The following is a 20,529-nucleotide window of genomic DNA, read 5'->3' on the forward strand; positions in this document are numbered from 1 at the left end:
CAGGGGGGGAGCTGTATGGCGTTATCTACAGGGGGGACTGTATGGCGTTATCTACAGGGGGAGCTGTAAAAAAGGCACTATCTACAAGGGGGGGTTGTGTGACACCCAGGGGAGGGGGGGCCCCAGTCAAAAGTTTGCTATGGGGCCCAGTCTTTCCTAGTTACGCTCCTTGCCATCACAAATTGTCCCTTGTCACAGTCGCTCAGATCCTTACACTTTCCCATTTTTCCTGCATCCAACACATGAACTTCAAGAATTGACTGATCGCTTTCTGCCTAATATAGCCCTCTCCTTGACAGGCGCCATTGTAACCAGATAATCAATGTGATTCACTTCACCTGTCAGTGGTTTAAGTGTTATGTCTAATCGGTGTATACTATACCATACGTATAAATAGTAATACTGCCAGTGACACACAACTAAATAAACAACATATTTATATGAATATACTCTACATTGTTTAGATCATATAAAATGTAATAAAATGTTTCACAAAAATACATTAAGCCGCTCACTGGACTGCTACCCCAAAAATATCACTATGTCTCTGGTTAAAGCACTGGTATGAACATAGTAAGATCTTCACTGGCAACAGCTGTAAATTGTTTGAGGTCTTCATTTTCTGTTGATATGTAAAAGAAAAGTAAACATTTATTAAACACTTATAATGTATTTACTTGCATAGCATTGTGAATTGACACATATTATACAGATCTGTAGTATTTTCTGCTATGGTACACTTAAATCGGTTTTCCCATCAAAGACATTTATGACATATCCACAGGATATGTCATAAATGTCAGATAGATGCAGGTCCACACCTAACTCTAGAACAGGGTCCCCTAAACCCCGTTCTAGCTTTTTGTGCGCACGCTGACTCTTGGCCACTTACTGATTACATGGTTGGGAGTTACGGAAACAGTGACACTGTTTCCACAACTCCCATGGAACTAAATAGTAGTTACGGAAACTATGTAGCTCGCATGCTACGTTGCTTCTGTAACTGCCTGTAAAGGATCTGCCAGACACAACTTCTGTGTCGACGCCCATAGGTAATCAGTCGGCACCTGCTTCTATGTCTGTGAGACTGACTCCATCTTCCACCACTCAGGATGGCAGGCTTAGGAGTGGGAGAGCCTATCACAGACTGGCCAGACGGAGCTAGCTCCCGCCCTCTGTCTATTTATACCTGCCTTTCCTGTTCCTCCTTTGCTTGTGATTCTTCTCTGTTGGTTTCCTGGCCCTACTGCAGCTTCTTGAACTACTGATCCTCTGCTTGTGATTGACCTTGGCTTTTCTGACCACTCTTCTGCTCTGCGTTTTTGTACCTCGCTCATCTCCTGGTTTGACTTGGCTCGTTCACCTCGCTTGTTGCTCACGGTGTTCCCGTGGGCAACTTCCCCATTTCCCTGGCTTCTTTGTACCCTTGTCTGTTTGTCTGTCGTGCACCTATTGAGTGTAGGGACCGTCGCCCAGTTGTACCCCGTCGCCTAGGGCGGGTCGTTGCAAGTAGGCAGGGACTGAGTGGCGGGTAGATTAGGACTCACTTGTCTGTTTCCCTACCCCGACATTACATAATCACAAGCCCATATACCTAGTCTACCCTGGTCCCTGACACTACTATGGACCCCCTTGAGACCCTGGCTCAGCAAATGCAGGGCCTCTCCCTACAGGTCCAGGCCCTGGCTCAGAGGGACAACCAGCCTGATGCTACCCTGGCAGTGCCCCTCACCTCACCTCTTGAACCCCATCTCAAGTTGCCTGACCGGTTCTCAGGGGACCGGAAGACTTTTTTCTCCTTTCGGGAGAGTTGTAGGCTCTATTTTCGCTTAAAGCCCCACTCCTCTGGTTCTGAGAGCCAGCGGGTGGGTATAATTATGTCCCGGCTCCAGGACAGGCCCCAAGAATGGGCCTTCTCCTTGGCTCCTGATGCCCCTGAACTTTCCTCCGTTGATCTTTTCTTTCCTGCTCTCGGGCTCATTTATGACGAGACTGACAAGACTGCCTTTGCCGAGAGTCAGCTGGTGACCTTACGTCAGGGTAAGAGACCTGTTGAGGAGTATTGTTCTGACTTTAGGAAGTGGTGCGTAGCTTCTCGGTGGAATGACCCTGCCTTAAGGTGCCAGTTTAGATTGGGTCTGTCAAACGCCCTGAAAGACCTGCTAGTTAGCTATCCCTCTTCTGACTCCCTAGATCAGGTTATGGCTTTAGCGGTACGACTTGACCGATGTCTCAGGGAACGACGACTTGAACGTGTTTGTGTTTTCTCCTCTGACTCCCCCATGATGCTTCCCGAGGTTCCGTTGCTTCGTTCTTCCATGGAAGACTCGGAGGTACCTATGCAACTCGGGGCCTCCGTGTCCCCCCAATAGTGTAGAGAGTTCCGCAGGAAGAATGGTCTCTGCTTCTACTGTGGGGATGACAAGCATCAAGTGAACAACTGTCCTAGGCGTAAGAATAAGCAGCCGGAAGAACTTCCGTGCCTAAGTGACCATCGGGGAGGTCACTTGGGCGCACAGGTATTTCCCATAAATATGAAACGTAATAAAATCTTGCTTCCCTTTCAGGTCTCTTTTGGTGGTAGGTCTGCTACCGGCAGTGCCTTCGTGGATTCAGGGTCTTCTGCTAATATTATGTCTGTGGAATTTGCTATGTCTCTAGCTATGCCATTGATTGATTTGCCTAAACCTGTCCCGGTAGTGGGTATCGACTCCACTCCTCTTGCTAATGGTTATTTTACACAGCATACCCCTGTTTTTGAACTCCATGTGGGCTCCATGCATTTGGAGCAGTGCTCTGTACTGGTGATGCAGGGATTATCGTCCGATTTGGTTTTAGGCTTTCCCTGGTTGCAGTTGCATAATCCCACTTTTGACTGGAATACTGGGGATCATACCAAATGGGGGAATGAATGCATGACGTCAAGTTTTCCTGTTAATTCTATTTCTCTCCCTGAGGAGGTGAACACTCTACCGGAATTTGTTCAGGACTTCGCTGATGTTTTCTCTAAAGAGGCCTCCGAAGTGTTACCACCTCATAAAGAATATGATTGCGCAATTGAATTGGTACCAGGAGCTAAGCTCCCTAAGGGTAGGATATTTAATCTCTCTTGTCCCGAACGTGAAGCCATGAGAGAGTATATCCAGGAATGCCTGGCCAAGGGTTACATTCGCCCCTCTACTTCTCCGGTAGGTGCTGGCTTTTCTTCGTAGAGAAGAAGGATGGTGGTCTTAGGCCGTGCATCGATTACCGAAACTTGAATAAGGTCACTGTAAGGAACCAGTATCCCCTTCCTTTGATTCCTGATCTCTTCAATCAGGTTCAGGGGGCCCAATGTTTCTCTAAGTTTGATCTACGGGGGGCTTATAACCTTATCCGCATCAAAGAGAGGGATGAGTGGAAGACTGCGTTTAACACGCCCGAAGGCCATTTCGAATACCTCGTCACGCCCTTTGGGTTGTGTAATGCTCCCGCGGTCTTCCAGAATTTCATAAATGAGGTTTTAAGAGACTACCTGGGGGTATTTCTTGTAGTGTACCTTGATGACATACTTGTGTTTTCCAAGGACTGGTCCTCCCACATTGAGCATGTCAGGAAGGTGCTCCAGGCCCTTCGGGAAAACAAACTGTTTGCTAAGACCGAAAAATGTGTGTTTGGGGTGCAGGAGATACCGTTTTTGGGTCAAATCCTCACTCCTCATGAATTCCGCATGGACCCCGCCAAGGTCCAGGCTGTGGCAGAATGAGTCCAACCTGCCTCCCTGAAGGCGTTACAGTGCTTCCTGGGGTTCGCTAATTATTACAGGAGATTTATTGCTAACTTCTCGGTCATCGCTAAGCCTCTTACGGATCTCACTCGCAAAGGTGCTGATCTCCTCCACTGGTCTCCTGAGGCTGTCCAGGCTTTTGAGGTCCTTAAGAAGTGCTTTATCTCGGCCCCAGTGCTGGTTCAGCCCAACCAAATGGAGCCATTTATCGTGGAGGTTGACGCGTCCGAGGTGGGAGTGGGGGCTGTCTTGTCCCGGGGTACCAGGTCCCTCACCCATCTCCACCCCTGTGCCTACTTCTCCAGGAAGTTTTCGCCCACTGAGAGTAACTATGATATTGGCAACCGCGAACTCTTAGCCATTAAATGGGCATTTGAAGAGTGGCGCCACTTCCTGGAGGGGGCTAGGCACCAGGTTTACGGTCCTTACCGACCACAAGAATCTGTTTTTCCTAGAATCTGCCCGGAGGCTAAACCCGAGACAAGCTCGATTGGCGTTATTTTTTACCAGATTCAACTTTTTGGTCACCTATAGGGCTGGATCTAAAAATATTAAGGCTGATGCACTGTCGCGTAGCTTCATGGCCAGCCCTCCTTCATAGGAAGATCCTGCTTGTGTTTTGCCTCCAGGTATAATCATTTCCTCTATTGATTCTGATTTAGTCTCTGAAATTGCGGCTGATCAATGTTCAGCTCCCGGGAACCTTTCTGAGAACAAGCTGTTTGTTCCCCTGCAATCCCGGCTAAGGGTACTTAGGGAAAATCATGACTCGGCACTATCTGGCCATCCAGGCATCCTGGGTACCAAGCACCTCATTGCCAGAAACTATTGGTGGCCTGGGTTGCTCAAAGACGTTAAGGCCTACGTCGCCGCTTGTGAAGTTTGTGCTAGGTCCAAGACTCCCATGTCCCAACCAGCGGGCTTACTATGTTTTTTGCCCGTTCCCCAGAGACCTTGGACCCATATCTCCATGGATTTCATCACCGATTTGCCTCCATCTCAAGGCAAGTCGGTGGTGTGGGTTGTAGTAGACCGCTTCAGTAAGATGTGCCACTTTGTGCCCCTCAAGACACTACCCAATGCTAAGACGTTAGCTACCTTGTTTGTCAAACACATCCTGCGTCTCCATGGGGTCCCTGTCAATATTGTTTCTGACAGAGGGGTACAATTTGTTTCATTGTTTTGGAGAGCCTTCTGTAAAAAGTTGGCGATTGATCTGTCCTTCTCCTCTGCCTTCCATACTGAAACTAATGGCCAAACTGAGAGGACTAATCAGTCTCTAGAACAATATTTAAGTTGTTTTATCTCTGACTGTCAATATGATTGGGTCTCATTCATTCCCCTCGCCGAATTTTCCCTTAATAACCGGGTCAGTAACTCGTCAGGGGTCTCCCCCTTTTTCTGTAATTTTGGGTTTAATCCACGGTTCTCCTCCGTTTCACCTGGTAGTTCCAACAATCCCGAGGTAGATGTCGTTCATCAGGAACTGTGCACAGTCTGGGCCCAGGTTCAGAAGAACCTAGAGGAGTCCCAGAGCATACAAAAAAATCAGGCAGATAGAAGACGTTCTGCTAACCCCTTGTTTGTGGTCGGGGATCTGGTGTGGCTATCGTCAAAGAATTTGCGCCTTAAAGTCCCGTCCAAGAAGTTTTCTCCCCGGTTTATAGGGCCATACAAGGTCATTGAAGTCCTTAACCCTGTCTCCTTCCGACTGGAGTTGCCCCCGTCTTTTCGAGTACTCGACGTGTTTCATGCCTCCCTCCTTAAACGCTGCTCCCTGTCCTTGGCTCCCTCGAGGAAACCTCCGGTCCCTGTTCTCACCCCTGAGGGGGTAGAATTCGAGGTGGCCAAGATTGTGGACAGCAGGATGGTCCAAGGCTCCCTCCAGTACCTGGTCCATTGGAGGGGATACGGGCCTGAGGAGAGGACTTGGGTACCTGCCCGGGATGTTCACGCTGGGGTATTGCTCAGGAGGTTCCACCTTCATTTCCCCAATAAACCAGGTCCACCTAGAAAGGGTCCGGTGGCCCTTCATAAAAGGGGGGGTACTGTAAAGGATCTGCCAGACACAACTTCTGTGTCGACGCCCATAGGTAATCAGTCTGCACCTGCTTCTATGTCTGTGAGACTGACTCCATCTTCCACCACCCAGGATGGCAGGCTTAGGAGTGGGAGAGCCTATCACAGCCTGGCCAGACGGCGCTAGCTCCCGCCCTCTGTCTATTTATACCTGCCTTTCCTGTTCCTCCTTTGCTTGTGATTCTTCTCTGTTTGTTTCCTGGCCCTGCTGCAGCTTCTTGAACTACTGATCCTCTGCTTGTGATTGACCTTGGCTTTTCTGACCACTCTTCTGCTCTGCGTTTTTGTACCTCGCTCATCTCCTGGTTTGACTCGGCTCGTTCACCTCGCTTGTTGCTCACGGTGTTCCCGTGGGCAACTTCCCCATTTCCCTGGCTTCTTTGTACCCTTGTCTGTTTGTCTGCCGTGCACCTATTGAGTGTAGAGACCGTCGCCCAGTTGTACCCCGTCGCCAAGGGGGGGTCGTTGCAAGTAGGCAGGGACTGAGTGGCGGGTAGATTAGGGCTCACTTGTCTGTTTCCCTACCCCGACATTACACTGCCATTCACTACTATAGGAGTTACAGAAACAGCATAGCTCAGCGAGTTATGCTGTTTTCGTAACTCCCGACCAGGTAATCAGGAAGTGGCCGGCAGACAGTCTAGCAAAAATCTAGAACAGGGTTTAGGGGACCCCGTTCTAGAGATAGGTGCGGAAACCCACATCTATCTGCCATTTATGACATATTCCGTGGATATGTCCTAAATGCCCTATATGGGAAAACCCCTTTAAAGTTATGGCTTCTACAGAGTAAACAATATGTTAAAATAATCAAAAAAAGAGAAGTAGTGTGAGCGCTCAGCCACTTCGTGTCTGTTCGGCTTTTTCCGGAAATAAATGTATCAATTTACGGACTCAATAGAAAGCCTATGAGCCCGTACTCCAATACATCGGCTTTCCGGAACAAAACTAACAGACATGAAGCAACTGAGCGCTCACACGAGCACTTCAGATGCTTCGTTCTAGCGATTGGTTGGGGTCTCACTGCTCGGACCCCCACCAATCCAAACTTCTGACATGTCACTATGACATGTCAGAAGTTTGTCAAGCGTTTAGCTACACTTTAAATCCACAAGCATACTGTATATTATATCTAAAATATGTTGTCCTTCTTGCACACATCAATATCTTGACGTTTCAGGTATGTCAAAAAGACTGTAACCTATAAATCCAGATGAAGGGTGTCAAACTGTATTAAGATGGCCACAGACATTAGATAGACGTCAATGATCAGGTATTCAGACAACAGCAATAGATCCAGATGACTTATTAACACATCTGTTCAGTTTCGGCAAGTATGCAAGTTAGTTCAAAACAGAGAGATAAGCGGCTACCAGGCAGATATGGTACTGCTAATCTTAGGAGGAGACATAGGAAAAAATACAGTTACAGGTTAATATTCAACAAGTCCAATCTGTTTGGCATCTCTTATCATTGGATTTTGATAGGATTAGATATAGATAGATAGATAGATAGATAGATAGATAGATAGATAGATAGATAGATAGATAGATAGATAGATAGATAGATAGATAGATAGATAGATAGATAGATAGATAGATAGATAGATAGATAGATAGGATTTGTCGACAGAAACTCATTACCGTCTTTGGTAGGAACGTTCCAGTTACCCGTGATGTGGGTTTGTACCATTAGCCTGTATCACCTTTCAGACTTTGACAAGTTCTATATTCATACACTATCTGTTGTAGTACCTTTTTAACATCCACAAACTGTACACACTCCAGCCACATATCTAGAAACCACTTTCCACACAGGGCACAAACATTTCTACTGGAGAGCAGTCTTCTAGCATCCGGATAATACTTGATTTGTTCCCGTAATGATAAGGCGCTTCCATTCTGCAGAAGGTTTAATATATGTCTTGCTGTTATTTCCTGGAAGATGATGATAATACAAATTGTAAATCATCAATATAGTGCAGACATTCTAGAAAAAAATAATAAATCAATTTAAAGGGGTATTTCCAGAATCCACATGATAGGTAATCATTTTCTGATCGCTGGAGGCCCCACCGATGGGACCCCCACTGATCGTGAGAACAGGGGTCCTAACCCCCACCCCCTTTTCCTCCTCACTGCTCGAATGCAGTGAGGAGGACATTGAAAGGAGCAGCGGTCGAGCATGCGTGCATCTGCCCCATTCATTCTCAGAGACATTAAATGGAGTGTCGGGCACATGCGGGGGGTGCAGTAAGAAGGATCTGGGTGTTCAGGAACCCAGTTCCCATAATCGTGGTGGTCCCAGCGGTGGGGCCCCCATCGATCAGAAAATTATCATGTATCCTTTGAATAGGTGATAATTTATGGTTTTGGGAAAAGAACAGATAAGTAGCAAAAAGATTAATTCGATGAAATCAGTAATGAACCATGCGGTAGAGGTATGTTTATTAAAGATGAATAGTACATTTTCAGACCACATGTATATTGCTCTGTTGTCATGTCTAATGCATGCAATTTTGAAATACAATCCAAAAAGTCTAATAATCTGACACTTGTTTCCAGCTTGAAACTAATCCAATTGGTAAATTCTTCAATGTTGCATGACTGATAAGACAGTTAAAAATATAATACAAAAATCGTAAACGTTTTATATTTGATGGATAAAACTTCTCGCTGGAACATATATTAAAGTGAAAGAAATACTGTCAAAACACATTCACTGTGTTATGTCTAGTGCAGGACCTGTGGGGGCCGGTGCATGACACAGGGATTCAAAGAACACAGATGAGAGAATCCCTGTGTCATGCACCACCCCTCAGGCCCTGCACTTGGCATAAGAGTGTATCCTTTTTGCCCGGAGTGTTCCTTTAAGGATTGTTATGGAAGTTCATGTGCTAAACTTGCCATCTATTTTTACATTCAGTCAGCGCAGTCTCTTCTGTCCTCCACTACAGGGAATGGATCACCTAATAAACATCTAGTGTCTGTGGTTGAGCGGACTGTAAATCTTTGTCTCAAACTTAAAACATAATAAAGTGTAAAAGCTCTGCTCATGGGACTCACCAGAAAATCATTGCAATATAGGACTGACTGAGCCAATTCAGTGGCCAAATTAAAGGGGTTTTCCTGGAGTTGAAAAAATTACCCTGACAGTAGAAAATATAATAGTACAAAAAAAACAACAAATACTCACCTGTTAAAGGGAACCTGTCACCAGCACTTTACCAATTTGAACTCTACTCACCCCTCGCTGACCAAACTTCATTAATGTTATCCCCTCACCTAAACTCCTCCAATCGCAAATAACGGTCTGCAAACATTTGGAGCCTTTTATGGTAATAATCTGTCAGTCTTGTTTGTTCCTCTTCTTATGCCCACCCACCTCCGAAAACTGCCACTCCCTGAATGCCAAAATCTCGTGTGGGATAGCGCACATGCGCCTGTCTTGTATGGTCCGATACCCTTCCCTGCTCCGACCGGGCCTCATATCTAGTTACTGCGCATATGCCACTACGGTGTCCCGTTGTGCGCATGCACCAGAACAGAACATCGATGCGCAATCACAGAGTTTTCTCTCTGATTGGGGGAGGTGAGGAGTAGTCAATCAAAAGTAAGGAGACGGGGTAAACGAGGAAAGGCTTGAGGAATGAAGATATGACTCTTTTCGACTGAAAATATGACTCGTATGCTCATTAGCATATAGCACGGGAACACTAAAAAACTGAATACTAAAGGTACAAAGCTACTTAGAAGATAATTATAAGTTACATAAAAAATATTTTTCACCCCCTACCACCGGGTATTGCTGGTTTAATAGGTGAAATGCTGGTGACAGGTTCCCTTTAAATCTCCCAACGCTCCAATGCCAATGCTCCGGTGGTCTGTACTGGTCTTCGTTTCCTTGTCTTGTAGTGATGATGTCACGCACATCCACATGATGCAGCTAATCACTGGCCTCAGCGGTCTCGTGCCATAATAAATGCCTCAAGCTGAGGCCAGGGATTGGCTGCAGCGGTCACGTGAATGTATGGCACATCGTCACAGCAGCAAAGCAAACAAAGACCTAGCGTCAGTGCTGGAGCGGGTGGGATTTAACAGGTGAGTATTGATTATTTTTTTATTGTCACATTTCCTACTGTCATTTTTTAAACTCCTGGAAATCCCCTTTAGCATAGACTTCAATGTTTGCTGCTTGCCTATAGACTGGCTGAAGAAACTGCTAAACATACACAGCTCCTCCATGCAGTTTCTAACTTTAAGATCTCAGCTCCGGGACCACATGAGCACGTAATACCCATTACAAAGTTAAATAACATTTTGTGCTCATTTATCTAAAACCGTACAATAGAAGTTAATTAGAGATTTCAGACAGCCGTTTTCTGAACGACTTGTTGTTCCTGGTTGGTCTGTGAAGGTTGTAGTTTTGGATGGCAACTTCATAATCTGCTCTGATCTGTTGCCTCGTCTGGGCTTCTATTGAACGACTTTACAAGACTGCACCTGACAATGACCTAAAAAATCCAACAGGGCAGATTAAATTTTCCACAGAGACTTGTTTTGAGTTGACGTCTGTCTCGCCCCTTCCTGTTACGAAAAGGCAGAAAATAGTCTAGATCGTCATTTTCGGCCAGCCAAAATCTCTAGTGTATGGATAGTTTTACACTTCAAGCACTCTGTTATTTTGGGATCACCTGCATAAACTACCCGCTTCAGCAGTCTATGGGCATGTACACCAATTGCTCGGCTTTCCGAGAAAAGCTGATCCGAAATGAAGTGGTTCAGCACTCACCCAAGCGCTTCTGCCACTTCATTTTAGCGATCGGTGGGGTCTCATTGCTCCGACCACAACGATCAAATCTTCTGACATGTCAAAAGTTTTTGAATGTTTAGTTACCCTTTAGTTACCCTTTATGTAGTAGATTGTAGGTGCATTTTTACCTTCAGTGACAATATTTCCTCATCCTGAATGGCAGACACAGGTTCCCTTTGAAGTAGTGGATTTTCTTCACAGTACAATTCTAGTAAAGGCATTTCATGCATCTGTAAAATACGTGAACATACTAACGTAACACACAAAATATGGTATTATAGTATCATAGTTTGTAAGGTGAAAAAAACAGTCCATATGTCCATCCATATGACATATGTCCATCCAGTTTAACCTATTATTCTGCAATGTTGATCCAAAGGAAGGCAAAGCCCCCAAAAGGCAAAAGCCAACTTTCCTCATGTTATGGAAAAATTCCTTCCTGACTCCAATCTGGCAATCAGAATAAATCCAAAGATCAACAACCCATCTACAGTAATCCAGTTATTATAACTTGTGATATCATTACACTTAAAGGCAACCAGGCCTCTTTTAGTGAATTCACCATGACAACTTCCTCTGGCAGAGTTCCATAGTCTCACTGCTCTTACAGTAAAGAATCCCCTTCTATGTTGGTGTACAAACCTTCTTTCCTCATGAGAGAGATCTCTGTAATGACTTTTGATATATTTATACATATTTATTAGGTCACACATCAGCCATCTTTTTTTCTAAACTAAATAACACTAAGGGCCTGTTCACATCACCGTTCATTTCCGTTCCGGAATTCCGTCGAAAGGTTTCCGTCGGGTGAACCCCGCAACGGAAAATGAAAGTGAAAGCACAGCTTCCGTTTCAGTCACCATTGATCTCAATGGTGACGGAAACATCGCTAATGGTTTCCGTTTGTCACCATTCCGGCAGGTTTCCGGTTTTCCGACGGAATCAATAGCGGTGTCGACTTGAAAACCCGAAACCTGCCGGAATGGTGACGAACATAAAACCATTAGCGATGTTTCCGTCACCATTGAGATCAATGGTGACTGAAACGGAAGCTGTGCTTTCACTTTCCGTTGCAGGGTTTACTCGACGGATACCTCCGACGGAACCCCGGAACGGAAATGAACGGTGATGTCAACAGGCCCTTATTCTGATAATCTTTCTAGATCCTGCAGTCCACCCATTCCATTTATTACTTGGTGCATGTCATGATGATGATGACATAACGTACAACAGATCATTGTCTCAATAGGAAAGATGATCCCAACCCAAACCACATAAAGTCCTAAACCATTGTGTGCAGGAATTACAGTATGAAGTGTGAACTTATTGCTCAATAACAGACAGATCCCCACAGACGTCACTTCAGCACAATGACTCATTGTCTGGACTTCTAACAGCGATTTGCTGCTGAAGTTTTGGATACTATAACCATTTTCATCTCTGGTAGAACCGGTATCCAAGCTGTCTGACTGGAGCAAGGCAGTAAGAACTACATTACATTCATTAATGGTTCCTTGTGAACTGAATGGATGCATTCATGTGAACACTTTGCTAGAGCAAAGATTAGGCTTTAAAGAAAAATGTTAACCCCTTGACAAGATTTGTCGTATCTGTACGTCATGGTCGGCAAGGGGTTGCCGCAATTTGTCGTACGGTTATGACAAGTTGATGGCTCGGGCTCAGAAACTGAGCCTGCGTCATCAGCCGTGGGTGTCAGGTGTATATCACAGCTGACACACTGCTGTAATGGTCAGGACGGGAGCTATCTCCGATTCCGATCAATTAACCCCTTAGATGCCCGGTCATCTAAGTGTTTTTTTGCGCATTGGAACCCCTGCGATGCCATCACTGGGGTGCCAATGGTTTCTATGGCAGCTGGAGTCCTAACAATGGCCTCCAAGTCTGCCATGTACGGAAGCCTATTAGGCCCTAATAGGCTTCCTGTCAGTGTAAAACTAACAGTTCTAATTGCACTACATAAATAATTTAAGTAATAAAATCAAAACTCACCTTTTCTCCCCTTATCAAGTCCTTTATCATGAGAAAAAATATAAGTAAATAGATAGACTATACAAAATTGATATTGCCGCGTCCCTAATAACCTCAACTAAAAGGTATTGTTATTTGTGAATGCTGTAATAGAAAAAAACAATGCCAGAATCGCTGTTTTTTAGTCACCTTGCATTCCAAAAAACAGAATAAAAAGTGATCAAAAAGTCACGTGTATCCCAAAATGGTATCAATAAAAACTACAGCTCCTTCCACAAAAAAAGCCCTCACACCACTCTGTCGACAAAAAAAAAAAAGTTATAGTTCTTAGAACATTACATATACATTAATTTTACAAAAAAAAGTAGTTTTTATTGTGTAAAATTAGTAAAAAAAAGTCCTTTCTAATAGCTTGAAGGTGGCTACATCTTAACAAACCAAGGTGGTGTCACTCTAATGCGCATTGGCGCATTAAAGGATACATAATATATATATATTAATAATAGCCTCCAAGAGGAAAAACTGAACGAATTGTAACCAAGCCTCCCAAAAAATGCAATAAAAAGTTATGAAAAAGTCACATGTTCCTCCGAAATGGTCCCAATAAAAATGAAGGATTCTACTTCAAAAGCTCTCATACCACTACGTCTATGGAAAAATAAAATAAAAATAGGGAAGAAGTTATGACTTCCGTAAGTCAGGGATGAAAAAAAAAAAGCCCGATGTGAAGGCGAGAGGGGAAAATGTTTTCTGTTTTAGAGGTGATTGTCAAGACACTAATATTTGGTAACCAGGAAGGGGAGGGTGTAAGCACATCTGCTAGAAGTGGGAGTATTATACCAGGACAACACCTTCCCAGCGAAATTCCCCAAACTGCAAAAGTACAGAGTGTACCAAAAGGAAAGACACCGATTATCAGTGCAACACCTGCCCCAAAAAACCTGGCCTGTGCATAAAGGATTTCTTCAAAGCGTACTAAACATCTATGGATAGTTTTATTATTTACCCCATTATTATAACAACTTATTATGCCCTGATGTACAATGCACAGCTTACATATGTCCCCACTTTATAAACTAAAATACCAGTAAAACCCCAAACAGAACTACTACCAAGCAAGTTCTGTGCTCCAAATGTCAAATGGCGCTCCTTCCGTTCTGAGCTCTGCAATGATCCATAACCACAGTCTACGTCCACATATATGGCATTGCCATACCTGGGAAAACCCACTCAATTTATGGGGTGTGTGTCTCCAGTGGCACCAGCTGGGCACAACATATTGGGCACTACAATGGCACATCTGAGGAAACTTTGCACCATGCGCAGCACATTTATTTTTAGAAAACACCTGTGTGGTCAAAATGCTCACTCTCCTTAACAAATGCCTTGAGGGGTGTAGTTTGCAAAATAGGGTCACTTCTTAGGCACCTTGCACACGACCGTAGCCATAAGCACGGTCCGTGATTACGGGCAAGGCCAGCTGCGGACAGTCGTCTGCATTGGCAGGTCACGCTCCCATTATAGTATGGGAGCAGGGTCTATAAAATAAAGAAATGGGACATGTCCTATTATTTACGGAAGCGTAAATATATGGAAAGGTGTCCGTTGGCCATAGAAATGAATAGGCCCGTAATTACGGTCTGTAAGTACGGATGAAATCTACGGTCGTGTGCATGGGGCCTAATGGACTTGTTTTACGATTTGACTTCAGAGCCTCTGTAATTCTGAAACAATACTTTGTAAATCGCCAAATTAGGACTCTATTACGCATGGTACTCTTCACTCCTAAACCCTGTCGTATGTACAGGCAAAATATTAGGGCCACATGTAGGGGGTTTCTAAAACCAGGAAACATAGCAAGTGGGCATGGACAATTTTTTTTTTTAACTCTGTAGCATTCACTGTACACCAATTTCAAGAAAATAAACTGTGGAGTCAACATGCTCACTACAACCCTATGTGAATGCCTTGAGGGGTGTAGTTTATAAAATTAGGTCTTCTGGGAGTGTTTCTTAAAGGGAAGGTGTCATGATTTTTTTTTTTTATAATATTGCTTTTAGTGTGATATTAAAATAAATTTTATTTATTTGTGTTCTTGTGTTCTACTTATTTTTTTTTCTTACATTTACTTGTCTATGGGGGCTGCCATTTTTTTTTTTTTCATCTCTATATGTGTCGATTAACGACACATACACAGATGGAATACAGCACATACATCCCCATAGAGAATGCGAACGGGAGCCGTTCCATTCACTGCAGCGTACGCCGTCTGTGTGGGAACGGCGCATGCGCCGCTCCCACACAGACCAAAACGAAGCTCGTTAGCAGAGCGAAATCTGGAGCCATTTTCATGTGGACCGGGAACTGCTACCGGACAGTCAGATGACGCCTTCCGGCCACGGCTTCCGGCCACGGCTTCCGGCCATGGCTTCCGGCCATATGTTCAAGGAAGCGAGGGCGCAAGGAATAGGAGCGGCAGCAGGAGCAAGTAAGTTATGTTTGTGTATGTGATTTGTGTATGTTAGTGTTATACTGTCTGCTTAGCACTGTATCTAATCCTCCTACACTGTGCATTCGCTCAGAAAATGGTGGCACACAGTGTAGGAGGTTTGAAGATTCAACCCCCTCCTTTTCCTGGCACTAGCCAGAATAAGGGAGGGGGGATTGTGCGAGGACACTAGAGCGAGTGTGTCTACCCCAAATTTGCAGCATAAAGCAATGAGGTTGCTTTACCACATTGACCATGCTGCCATTTTGGGAACTGCCCCCTCTAGTGACCAGCACATGGAAATGTTATAAATTAGAAACTAATTTATAATATTTCCTGACTTGTGAAAAAATAAAAAAAATTAAAACAATGTGTTGTTTAACTAAAAAAAAAAAAAAAAATTCTAGCGACACATTCCCTCTAAGTCTGCCACCTTAAGGCCACTACGAACCCACAGTATAGTGGTGCCCGGAAAACATCCTAATAAAATAGAGGCCAGAAAATACACAATGTGCTCCTTCAATTTTGAGGCCAGTGTTGCAGTCAACATTTGAGGCCACATATGGATGAAAAAAAAAAAATAATGACGTTCAAATTTCACCTTCACTTTGCTTTAATTTTTGTGAAATACCTGAAGGGCTAAGAGACAGAATGCTGTTTTGAGTACTTTCAGGGCTGTGATTTTTAAAATGGGGTGATTTGTATGGGTTTCTAACATTGAGAACTGAATTGGTCCCTTGAAAACAGGTTTTGGAAATTTACTTGAAAATGTGAAAAAAATTCTAAGCCTGCTAACGTCCTAAAAAAAATGAAAGGATTTTTAAAAAATGTTGCCAACCTAAAGCAGACATATGGGAAATGTTAATTAGTAACAATTTTTTGTGGTATAACCATATGTCTTACAAGCAGATCATTTTTCCACATTTTTGATAAATTTTGGTGTTTTTCACAAATAAACAATGAATGTATCGACCCAAATTTAAAACTAACATAAAGTACAATGTGCCACGAGAAGTGATTTTGATAAGTAAAAGCACTACAAAGTTATAATAACCACATAAAAGTGAGACATGTCAGATTTGAAAAATATGTCTCTGTAATGAAGGTGAAACTGTGGCGGCAAGGAGTTATGGGGTTGTCCGGGATTTTTTCTGAAACAGCCCCACTCTTGCTCACTCCGATTTGCAATACCAAACACAGCCCATTGACAAGAGTGAAGATGGAGCTGAGCAATCCATACTAGACAACACATCCCCAGACACCTTTTTTCCAATTCAGTACAACCCCCTAATTTGGAGGACTTAATACTTACTCTTGATGGAAATGTCTGTACTTTATTTCCTGCAATATCCAGAATCTTCAGCTTCCTCAACCTACATAGGCCCTAGAGATGAGATAAAGTACTGTATGTAAGATGGATATTACACAATACAGAGAACTAGGAGAAGAACAGGCTTCAGTGGCTTAGAACATCTTCCATTTCCCAATTTCCGCTACTTACACACAAAAAGAAGACCGCATCTTCCTACACAACGACAGCCCTCTCGGCCACTAGGCAGAGCTGAGAGGGCTCATATATGACTTATATTTCAGAAAATGACAAGGTGGGAAGTATTACATATGAGTACTCCTGCTGTTGCTCATTAGTAAAGATGGTTCCAAGAGTGTGGGCACATGGTTATTGACATAATAGTACCTGTACCTGGTTGGCAGCTTGGGAAGGTGCCTTGTGGATGCAATTGGCCCTCATTAGTTTCAACTTAAAAAGGTGTCTGAAGATGACCTATTCTGAAGACACCTGCCATACGGACAGGTTCTCTTTATCGGTCTTACAGTATGTTCCCATAGTATTTCATTTACACGACCTGATCTAGTCAAAGACATTGCACACGATGTGTTCCTCACCTCTGGAAGACCAATCAGTTTGTTCCGATAAATTCGCAGCTCCTTCAGATTGCTCAGATAGCCGATCTGCTCCGGTAGTGTCTCCAGTTGGTTATTTCCAAGGTGCAACTCACAAAGATTTTGTAGGACACACAACTCTTTGGGAATGTCTTGTAGGCAGTTATGGTTTATGCTAAGCTTTTCAAGACATTGCAGCCTACACAAGTCACATGAATAGGTAAAGGTATGCAGGTTAATTATTACTTTTTTTATTTTTGCAAAAACGCTGAGGCATTAAAGACCACAAATAATAATGTCAAATGTCAGAAGTAAAAGTAAATCTGTAGCCAAAATTGTTAGAAAAGAATCTGCTCACTTGTCTGCTTTAATAAATACTTGCATTCCTCATGAAACAATAATTCTGGAGCAACTTTTCTTAGAATTGGGTTTTATTGTGCGTGTCAATGTGCCTGGCTTTGTTGGCACACTAAGGGGCAATATGTCTGGCACTATTACGTAGGGATTATGCATGCCCTGTGGGAGACTGTGGCTGGCTCCATTACTGGGGTGCTGTTGCTGGATCTGTTATAGTGGCTGGCACTTAAGGCCCTATTACACTGGCCAATAATCGGACAAACGATCGTTCTTATGAATGCTTGTTCCCGATCATTGCCCTATTTAAACAGGGCAACGATCAGCCGATGAACGAGCAAACACTTACTCATCGGCTGATCGTATTGTTTATGCAGCAATAAATATTATTGTTCTCGGCAGCACATCTCCCTGTGTAAACAGGGGGATGTGCTGCCAACATGATGGAAATGCATGGGGACGAGAGATCGTAGTAATGAGCGCTCGTCCCCATGCATATCCAATCATAAGGAGCAATAAGCACCGATCAACAAGCTGTCTCGTTGATCGGCGCTCATTTTCAGGGCCCATATTGGCCGGTGTAGAAGGACCTTAATGCTGTCTATTTGATATCTCTTGGGCATCTCTATTATATGATTCTAGTTGATGCAGATGACATCAGAGCCTAACATGAGAATCTAATGATACATTTGAGAAATCAATTGAAATTCAGTGAAAAAATAGATACATACAACTCCACTCCTTCAATGTCTTTTGTGCCAACTAAACTCTGGCAATGGAAATTAACAAGAGCTACACGCATTAATATCCATGTCATCACAATCCCATAATGTGAGACTGGAAATAGCCCTTCATTAATGCTAAGCCAGCTTGAGCTATTTTGACACTATTATGAAATGGGATCTACACTGTGTCCTTGTATTTTTATTAGGTCTTATTCCCTCTGGCGTTTAAGACTATTTCAAGTCCAAGCTATTTTAAGGCTAATGAATAGTTATAACATTTTATGCATCATTTATGCTAGCGGCTATTTTTTCCTCAAAAGAGTATATGCTGGTGGTTACATTTGCTATGGGGCCCAGCGCTTTCTAGTTACGCTGCATAAACTTACTACTAGAAATAACATAGAAGACCACTGATCCCTGCAGTTGAACACAACATTCAACCACAGGGTCAAGGAAAAGAATGTATACAATATACTGGAGACAGGAAGTTCACACCGGTTTGTTCAGACAACTTTTTTACTTTAGCGTTTCCTTGTCCTAGCGAAGGGATTGATACGCACAGTACTTGTGTAGATGCCTTAGAGCATTGTCCAGCCATAAATTCCATACATACAACACACACTTGACCCTATCGGGAGATATGGCCGTCAGAGAAGAGGCTGCTCCACTCGGGACTCCCCTCTATTAGTCAGATTAGAGAGCCGATACAAAGAGTGTCCCTCGCTTTTGGAGACCTAGATTGTTCATTTGAATGACTAGAATGTTATAATATATGCAGGGAAAGTGTATGACTGACAACCGACCCATGTCAATAAGGATATGTTCATACGCTTAGCAAATGACGTCTGAAAATCCGGAGCTGTTTTCAAGCGAAAACAGCTCCTGATTTTCAGACATTTTTGTAACCACTGTTATTGGAGCTGTTTTGCAATGGAGTCAATGTGACATGCACTTCTTTTTCGTGGACGTCTTTTTAAGTGCCGTATTTTGAAAGCGACGCATAAAATTAAGCCTCGTGAGAACAGAACACTGTAAATCCCATTGCAAGCAATGGGCAGATGTTTGGAGGCGTAATGGGGCCGATTTTGCAGGCGTAATTCGAGGCGTAAACGGCCCGAATTTCATCTGAAACCACTGCATGTGAACATACCCTAAGAATCATGAGAGACAGATATATTAAAGGGGTTGTCTTATCTCAACAACTTCTTTAAGTGAAGCTGGCTGATCGCCATGGGTCCGGCCTTAGAAATTACCTGTGATCGGTGGAAGCTGCATGTAATATTACATGCCAGCCAATTAATATATGTACAGGTATGAATTCCGCTCTTTATTAGGGATTTTCAACTCTGGCTCATAGTGAAGGACCCCCTTAATTAACCCCTTAGTGACCCCCAATACGCCTTTTCACGGTGGTCACTCGCGGCAGCCTAGTCTAAGTCCTGCACGGGTGTCCCATGCAGGCTGGAACGGGTACTCAGCTTTCTTATGACAACCGGGCTCCTGCTCCAACGGTAGAGATCGAAGTTTACATAGATTGCAGCCGTTTAACCTCTTAAATGATGCGGTCAATAGCGACCACAGCATTTAAGTCATTTACAGAAGGAGGGAGCTCCACCTGTCACCCATCGGCGGCCTGCAAATGCAATCGCAGGCTTCTAATGGGATGTCATGGCAGCCGGGGGCCTAACAAAGGCCCCCAGGCCTGCCCTGGCTATATGCATAGTAGGCCGTGCCAGAGGCGCATCCTAATAGATTATCTGTCAGTTTTACACTGACAGTATACCAATGCATTATTGCCTAAGTATACCAAAGCATTATAGCAGCGATCAAAAGATCGCATAGTGAAGTTCCCAATGTGGGATTTAAAAAAATAAGTAATAAATGTTAAATAAAAAATATTAATAAAGATTACAGTTAAAAATAAAAATAAAATTCCATTAAAAAGTGGTTTTATTTAGTAAAAGTGTAAAAAGGAAATAAAAGTATACATATATGGTATCGCGGTGACCATAACGACACAAACAATAAAGTTAACATGTAATTTAAACTGCAAGGTGAGCACCGTAAAATAAATACATGTTATTTACGATGCACGGTTAACGGCTTAAATTTAAAACGCATAGAACAATTGCTGTTTTTTTTCTATTCTACCCAAAAAAAGTTAATAAAATAGTGCCATTACAAAATACAACTAATCCCGTAAAAAAAAAGTCCTCATACAGCTATGTTGACGGAAAAATAAAAAAGTTATAACTCTTTAAATGTGACGATGGAAAAACGAAAAAAAAATGCTTGGTCATCAAGGCCTAAAATAGGCTGGTCACTAAGGGGTTAATATACAATAAATTAACAAACCGCTAGAAATATCATGTTAAGAAACATTAACAATTCAGAAGTTGAGGAACCTGAACTTA

The 20,529-nt window shown here is 43.4% G+C and overlaps 1 protein-coding gene across 3 annotated transcripts in view; it reads right to left on the reverse strand.

Annotated features, from left to right (window-relative positions):
* Positions 1 to 420: 420 nt before the first annotated feature.
* LRRC69 (leucine rich repeat containing 69) overlaps positions 421 to 20,529 on the reverse strand; it is a 30,334-nt gene continuing 10,225 nt past the window's right edge. Inside the window, exons 4-9 of one of the 3 annotated variants that reach the window (XM_075825996.1) lie at positions 17,040 to 17,235; positions 16,447 to 16,518; positions 12,668 to 12,688; positions 10,786 to 10,887; positions 7,600 to 7,782; positions 421 to 622 (exon numbers count right to left, since the gene is read on the reverse strand). In XM_075825996.1, the coding sequence (XP_075682111.1) occupies positions 512 to 622; positions 7,600 to 7,782; positions 10,786 to 10,887; positions 12,668 to 12,688; positions 16,447 to 16,518; positions 17,040 to 17,235 (685 nt within the window). In that variant the 3' untranslated portion in view covers positions 421 to 511. Of the gene's footprint in view, positions 623 to 7,599; positions 7,783 to 10,232; positions 10,359 to 10,785; positions 10,888 to 12,667; positions 12,689 to 16,446; positions 16,519 to 17,039; positions 17,236 to 20,529 lie in introns of those variants that run through there. The other 2 variants (XM_075825997.1, XM_075825998.1) reach the window with 2 other exon arrangements.

Source organism: Rhinoderma darwinii, chromosome 5, assembly GCF_050947455.1.
Source record: "Rhinoderma darwinii isolate aRhiDar2 chromosome 5, aRhiDar2.hap1, whole genome shotgun sequence".
Lineage (NCBI taxonomy): Eukaryota > Metazoa > Chordata > Amphibia > Anura > Rhinodermatidae > Rhinoderma > Rhinoderma darwinii.